Consider the following 8,239-nt stretch of genomic DNA (forward strand, 5'->3'; position numbering starts at 1 on the left):
ATCTTTTTCCTTAAATTCCAAACAGAACATTATCAAACATACTGAAATGTTAAATGTGTATCATTAGTAGTAGAACACTTTAGAAAGTTTTTGAAAATTTATTTTCTAAAGTGTATCTTGTTTCTCATTTGTGTCATTTCATCTGAATAGTCATACTGGAGCTAAATCTATCTTGGGGGAGGGACAGTCAGGCAGGCGTACACACACACAGACACACACACACACACACACTTATGTGTGCTATTTCAGCAAGTGGCAGCATTACCAGCTGATTTAGTTTGGGCTTCGGGCCAAGCCAGATTGGATCTGGGCTAAAACCTGGATACGAGATCATTTGGGGAATTCTGCAGGCTAAATTTGGGAAGTCGAAAAAGTGATCCTAAAAGAAGGCAGAAGGAAAAATCTGCCCAAAGGAAGTTTTATTTATGAAGTGTATTTTAGCCCGTTATCTGTACTGGTAACAAAAAAGTATGCTTTTATATGTTTATTACCGGCACATACTGCAAAAACAAAAAAACAAAAAAAACCCACCCCTGTATTTAGTAATACTTCATTTTGATTAGGTTTCTTTATGCTTAATTACAGGTTTATCTTCAGTAGAAGCTTATAATATGAAGACGGATGAATGGTTTCATGTAGCTCCAATGAACACAAGGAGAAGTAGCGTTGGAGTAGGTGTAATTGGAGGTAAGATTTCTTAGCCTGAGTTTACTTTCTCTATGCATGACTCAGCTTTTAAGACATCTAATCCTAAAGGCCCTGCCTATTCAAAGAAAACACACCATTTAACACCACATTAAGAATGTTAGGAAGGCAGAGTGGAACTTTATTCTGAATGGAAGACCTAGGAATGCTGCTTCACTGTTTCTGTTCTACTATGCCATCTCCTATCCTTTTTTGTGCTGTGGGTCTGACACTATTTGCTTGGCTTACTCTAGAAAGTAAAATTATTCCTTTTATGAAATTGCCTATTCAGATAGAAGGCTTTATTGAAAAAAATACCTAGAAGAATTTGAAATGTGATAATGATTTACATTATAAATATTCCTTCCTTGTTGAGTGAACAGCCTGATTAAGGTTTTTATTTTCATTCATAAAAATATTTGATCCATAAAATAGGGAAGTGGGTTTATAGAATGAACAGAATAATATATACTTTAAATCATATCTTTGAAAAGCCGTTAAAACAACAGTACTTTTTCTATTTTTTTAAAAAAATGAATAAATGCTGCACTTGTAATTTTCAAAATGTTTACAGCTAAATTATTAACGTAAAAAGAGTACATTTGTCCTTGCAACTCTAAGAAGCATTTACTTTCATTCAAGGCTATAGCAAATAAATTGGAACAAACAAGTTTGTTGATACAAAATAGTGTTAATTCTCTAACAACTCCTATGAAAATGCCCTATATATATTTGAATGTTAGTGTACAATTATAATAATTATAGGATTGTTTACCAATACAGCTTAACCATTTTCTATATTTGTCTATTAAAAAGAAGGGAAAAAACAGAATTTGGGCTTCCTTCTATTTGAAATTGAAGGAAGGATAAAAGAAAATTAAGCTTTATATTTTGATTCTAGAACAGTACCTACCACCACATTCCAGTTGTTGAAGGAAACTAGGCATGCAATAAGTTCTATATTCTTAGAACAAAGTTTTTCAACCGTGACAACTTTAAGATGTGTGGATTCCCAGAATTCCAGTATTCTGGGAGTTGATATCCAGACATCTTAACGTTGCAAAATTAAAAAGCATTGTCAGAGTATACTGAGCTTTTGTTACCAATTTATTATAGAGGAATCCCATTTTTCTTTACATGCTTTCCCATCATGCCATCATAACTGGGCCAATGTTTTCAGTTGCAATTTGAGGAATGGGTAATCTCTATATCACTAAAACTCTTGTGTCTGTTTGATTGTTTGTAATCTTCAATTGGACAAAATTGAAAGTTGTAAAGCAACAATTATTGAACCAAGGTAACTCAACTTAAAGGATGTTGGGACCCATGACTCTTGGGAGAATGGAATTTAAGGAAGTTGCCAGCATTTCAGCACTACTGCCCTGCTACTGTTCAGTGTTAGGGCTAGGGCGCTGTGGTCATGGGATCCTCATTTTCAGTGTTCCCTGGTAGCTCCCCAAAAGTCAATGGGGAAGTCAAAAGGAACTGATATGATTGCTGGTGCTAATGCTCCTTGCCATCTTCCCACTAGCAACACTTGCAGAGAGAAAATAAATGGCGCACCCAGCAGGGAAGGTTGATTAAACTGAAATCAGGATGATTCAAATAAAGTTCATACCTTTTCATTTGTTCATAAATACTTTGCTCAAGCTGGGAGCAAACTTTTCTGGTGAAGTTTCATTTTATGTTGGGGTCTCTGGCTAATTTTGAGATGGAACTAAACCAATGTTGACTCTGGGAAACATAAGTTCCCAACAGGACATACAAATGTGATATCCATCTGTTCAGTGGAGGTAAAGGGAGTTATTTGTTAATTTATTTTATTAATCAAATTTATATAGCCTCCCAACTTATCCAAGGAGACTATTTGGGTACTATGTTTGGTTCCAGATTCCTTGACTGAATTTGTTCATCTTGAGCAGGGGTATCAAACTCGCATTGTCACAGCACCTTTTCCCCTATGCTTAACTGGGTGTGAGCGTGGCCAGCACATGACGCATCCAGCCCATGGGCCGCGAGTTGACACCCCTGATTTAGAGTGATTGGAACTGTTTCAAGTATTCATCTGAGATGTTTATGCTTTAATTGTAAGCTGTCGAGAGTCATGAATATGAGATGGGTGGCTATATAAATTGAATGGAATGAATGAATGAATAACTAAATATTATATCGATATCTATTTTGTTGTTATTATTGCTTTACTTAGCTTTTGGAACACAGTGATTCCTTCAATTAAAGCAATATAAAAGATTATATATATAAATAAAACACACACACACACACACACCTATATCTTTCTATCCTAAACCTTTTACTAGGTTCTACTGGCGTAGTAGCAATAGCACTTAGAGCCCTCTCTAAGCAGTTTATAGAGTCAGCATATTGCCCCCAACAATCTGGGTCCTCATTTTACCAACCTCAGAAGAATGGAAGGCTGAGCCAACCTTGAGCCTGGTGAGATTCAAAGTACCAAATTTCAGACAGTCGGCAGGCAGCAGAAGTAGCCTGCAGCACTGCATTCTAACCACTGGACCACTGTGGCTGTACATCAGTTTAATCTAGATCAGGGGTGTCCAAACTTGGCAACTTTAAGACTTGTGAACTTCAACTCCCAGAATTCCCCAGCCTGGGGAATTCTGGGAGTTGAAGTTCACAAGTCTTAAAGTTGCCAAGTTTGGACACCCCTGATCTAGATCAAGGCTATCAAACTCACAGCCTGCAGGCCGGAGGCGCCACATGTTGGCCGTACCCATACTTGGTTTAGCGAAGGGGGAAAAAGTCACAATATGTTATGACACCCCTGATCTAAATGATGAAAGCTCTGAAACCTGTATGAAAATTAAAACTCTCCATAGAATTATGAATGATGATTAGAACTGTAAATAGCTTTCACAGTATCCATGTGCTGTGATACAGAAATACAATTTCATGGCTACCTTGCCTAGGTATTTTACAAAGGAAATCCAACTTTTTTTAAAAAAAATTAAAATTAACCCATACAAATAATCTTCCCAAGCAAATATTTATATTTTAAATACGTTATCTAGTGAGTAGACGGGTTGTCACTATATGTTTGTGTGTGTATAGCTATGTAATATGTGCACATATATACACATACGTCTTCTAAACCTATTTCCAGGTATGTTGTATGCAGTTGGTGGTTATGATGGTGCATCGCGTCAGTGCCTTAGTAAAGTAGAATGCTATAATTATAATTCAAATGAGTGGACCTATGTTGCAGAGATGAGTACTCGGCGTAGTGGAGCTGGTAAGCAATCAGAACTTAAATTACATTTGTGACAAAAAATCCACACCCACCCCTCTGCAGAAGTCTGCTTTGGTCATCAATGTTACGTTGCCTTAATATTAGGAAGACCTCCCCCCCCTTTTTTTTTCTCTTGAATGTGACTTGTGGTTTTATAATATCAGCTTAGGGATAAAGGTCATAGTCCTTGCATTCCAAAGGCTAAAATGTGCAGTGCATTTTTCTATTTCAAGGGATAAGCTTTGTAGCTCATGAAAATTTAAGCCTTTTCATAACATTTCTTAGGCTGAAAAGATACCACCAGACTTCTTATCCATAATATATAAAATTATTAAGTCTGTTTAATATATTTTGCATTAAAACATCACAATGTGACAGCAGTTTTGGGATTTTTATACTTAAGATCTTGGAGGATAGCTTACAAATGATGTTCTCATATTTAAAAATATTTTTGTCATGTGATCTGTGGCTTTTGAAACAATTCACTCCATTATTCATTAACTTTTTTTAAAAAATGATGGTATTTGAGAAAACAATAGACCCTTTTCTCTGATTTCTGAATCTTTTTTATTTTCTCTTTGCAGGTGTTGGGGTTTTAAATAACTTACTCTATGCAGTTGGAGGACATGATGGTCCTTTAGTTAGAAAAAGTGTTGAAGTTTATGATCCTACCATCAATCTATGGAAACAAGTTGCAGCTATGAACATGTGTAGGAGAAATGCAGGTAAATTATTTGAAGTCATTAAAAAGCAGTTTTTAATAGTCAATTTGAAAAAGCACTACTTTTCATGCAATTTTAAAAAGTCATCAATACAATGATAAATAAGGCAAGGGAATCTGTTAAGAGTAGCTTGTTATAGGTCGTTGCTAAAGGCATACAAATATCGATTCATTTTCTTAATGGATATACACTCAAACAATATTACAGCAGTTTGCAGCAATTTTAAGAATAGAATACTTTCTACTGTTTCAAGATTAGCGCATAAGCAGAAGACAGAAAACAAAATAAAACAGAGGTACGATATAGTTCTACCAAGACTAAATTGGTCTTATTTAAATTGCTCATATTTTCTGTTTTGTTTTTATTTTGTCTTAACTGTTAGCTGCTCAGTGTCATGTATGTGAGAAGTGACACTATATAAATTTAATAAGCATGTGCACACTGTTCAAGTAAGCACTTCTTAAATGTATTCATGGGATATTTTTAATTTAATTTTCTTTACAAAAAACACACAAAAAGCAACGAACAAATCAGATTGAAAAACAGTAATAGACACTTGCCCAATAGATAATCTAATTAATTGTTAAATTACATTACCAAAATAGCAATAACAATAGCAGTTAGATTCATATACCGCTTTATAGCTCTCTCTAAGCCGTTTACAGAGACAGCCTATTGCCCCCCAACAATTTGGATCCTCATTTTACCGACCTTGGAAGGATCGAAGGCTGAGTCAACCTTGAGCCAGTTAGGGTCAAACTGCTGGCAGCCAGCAGTCATCAGAAATAGACTCCAGTACTGAATAACAGAATAACATGACTGCAGGCCTGACAAACAGATTACAGTAGCCGAACTACTGGCAATTGACAATCAACGGTCAACAGAAGTAGCCTGAAGTACTGCATTCTAACCATTGTGCCACCATGGCAAAAAAGAAAATAAAAATAAAAAACTAAACTAAAAATTATGTTAAATTAATAACAATCTTCTAAATATATCACATCATGTTTAATAATAATAATCTGTAAAATTACTCAAAGATTTATCTATTCTTGTAAAGTATTATGCATTCCGCCAAACAGATTGTATTGTGGGTTTTATTTTGATTAGTAGAAAAAAAAGGCCTTCCTAAAAATTGATGCTGCCCAATTTTTGAACTCTAATATCTAAAGTAATAGTATTTTTCCAGTTTAGTATAATTATCTAGTCACAATTTCCAACTTTGGAATACACCATTGAAATCTGTCTCACAGGCCCAAATATATGTAGCTGCTCTCAAATTAGGAAATGAAGGTCACTTTTTGCTATATGTTGACCCAAAAATCTAACAAGAAAAAAAGTATTCCAATGAAGCCTATAACTTCAATTTTGATTTTGCATAAATATAGACGATAATGTAAACTTCCTATTTGTTTGTTTGTTTGTCAATCAAATTTCATGCCATCCATCTCGCCAAAGGCGACTGTAGGCAGTTTACAGGCATTGAATAAAATGCACTATAAAATATTAAAACTGTAAATAAGGATCTGAAATTTAAAATAATTTGTCATAATTTGCTCTTTGTATTTATTTGTAGACTCATGTTCCTACTTGCTCCTTGATTTTTATTACTAAAGCTTCCAGAACTTTGTATTTTTGGCTATCAAAGAAGTGTCGTCAGCCCAGCAGAGATTATTATTTAGCGAACACAATTGATACTCCTTTCTTTCATTTTTATTTCCCTCTGGGTTAGTTTTCTTTGTCATCATTGTTATTTTGTGCTGTTTTTGTGCTGTAAACTGTAAACCACCCTAAGGTGCTGGGAGTGAGGTGAAATATACATTTGATAAATTTCTATCGTCGTTGTAGTTGTTGTTTGGTCCTCCAATTTTTCTTCCAAAACCAAATTACGGTAGCAAATATTTCCTGGCTAGTGAGCAACCAAATTTAATTTATTGTTTTATTTCTTTTTCATATTAGGAGTTTCTGCTGTGAATGGACTTTTATATGTAATTGGAGGAGATGATGGCTCCTGTAACTTGGCCACAGTGGAATATTATAACCCGACGACAGATAAATGGACCGTTGTATCATCATGTATGAGTACGGGAAGAAGCTATGCAGGTATTGAAAAATAAATGTGGAAAATACTGTTCCCTTCTAGAAGAAAAATTGGTATATTTTCCAGCGTAGGAATTGCTTTTATCATCATCAGCATAATCATCACCACTATTTTGAGTAGGGAATGGAAGGAAGTCTGGTGGCAACATTAGCAGACTAGACTTTTTACTTTTTAAATGTAGTTGTAGTACTAGTTGTAGCATATGGTGCAAAATAAGTTAATAATTGTGGAACCATTGATCTTGTGGTCAGGCAAGGAGAGAGATAAATGACAAAAGGCATATTGTGATATCACAGTGCATATTTTATCATTTTGACACCATCAGATTTTGTTGAGAAGTCTGTGGATTTTGGATAGCTTATACTTTTTCAGGTTCAGTATCCTGCCCTCAGCAAGGTGGTACTCATGACAAGTATTACATGCATATGAAGCATTTGTGAACAAATTTTTTCCAATATTATTTAGCAATGTTCCCTTACAAAGAATTGATTTCTTGCATCTCTCTTTCTAGGTGTGACTGTTATTGACAAACCATTGTGAATTGGTGCAGATATTTTCCCTCTTGGTTATGCACTTAAGAAGCAAGCTTTAACAAGTAGTGTTGAAGTGATTAAGCATCCAAGCACTTCTCAACTTGTAGCTGTGCGCTGAGACATGTTGGAAACTGCAATTAAGGTTTAAAATGAAGATTATTCCAGGTTGAAGCAAAGTGTAGCATTATTCCACAGTAGGCTGCATCTACTGGAGATGTACAAAACTGTATGGACCTTATTTGCTGGATTTCTAGACAAACCTCATTTTCTTAAGAGCCAATCATGTCTCCCATATGGTTGACTATAGATTTTTTCCCCTAGTAGAACATAAAGTAATGTGTTCTGGTGAAAGTTAAAACAAAAAGATTTTGGGGGGTAAAATGTCCATGAATAGTAGGTTTTATGCCCACATTACTTTTTCTTACTCCTCTTTGGTTACATTACAAATGTTTGCACATTTATAAATTGTCTTCATATTTGTTAGGGACTTACTGATTTTATTTATAACTAGCATGGTATGCCAGTACTACCGGGTAAAACAGAAGTGTATGTTTTGATATTTACTAATGCCATGAAACTGATACCATTCAATTAAAAAGTGTTTTAACTTATATTGGTGGTTCATATTCAGCAAGATCCCTTTGTTATGTTTTAATGTATTTATCTTAATTGTAATTGGGCATGGTAATAATTATGGAATAACATGAATGTATGAGGTTATTTTATTTACATGGCATTTAAAACTCTTCCTGTGTAACTATTGTAAAAGTTTGTGTAACTATTTAAAACTGTAAGCTACTATTAATTACTGTATTGTATGTGAACATATTTGTACAAGAAATATATTAAACTCTGGATGTGTTAAATTTGACCCAAAGTATTGTCACTTTGATCTGTTTTCTTTAATAAAAATTTACATACTTGTTTTTTTCAA

General features: G+C 34.5%; 1 protein-coding gene across 2 annotated transcripts in view; it reads left to right on the forward strand.

Annotated features, from left to right (window-relative positions):
- The window catches only part of KLHL2 (kelch like family member 2), a 47,905-nt gene extending 39,666 nt beyond the window's left edge, over positions 1–8,239 (forward strand). For both annotated transcript variants that reach the window (XM_081959669.1, XM_081959670.1), the window contains exons 11-15: positions 586–687; positions 3,824–3,952; positions 4,534–4,674; positions 6,631–6,774; positions 7,284–8,239. In XM_081959669.1, the coding sequence (XP_081815795.1) occupies positions 586–687; positions 3,824–3,952; positions 4,534–4,674; positions 6,631–6,774; positions 7,284–7,312 (545 nt within the window). In that variant the 3' untranslated portion in view covers positions 7,313–8,239. The remainder of the gene's footprint in view (positions 1–585; positions 688–3,823; positions 3,953–4,533; positions 4,675–6,630; positions 6,775–7,283) is intronic.

This window comes from Natrix helvetica (genome assembly GCF_964273705.1).
Source record: "Natrix helvetica genome assembly, chromosome: 7".
Taxonomy (NCBI): domain Eukaryota; kingdom Metazoa; phylum Chordata; class Lepidosauria; order Squamata; family Natricidae; genus Natrix; species Natrix helvetica.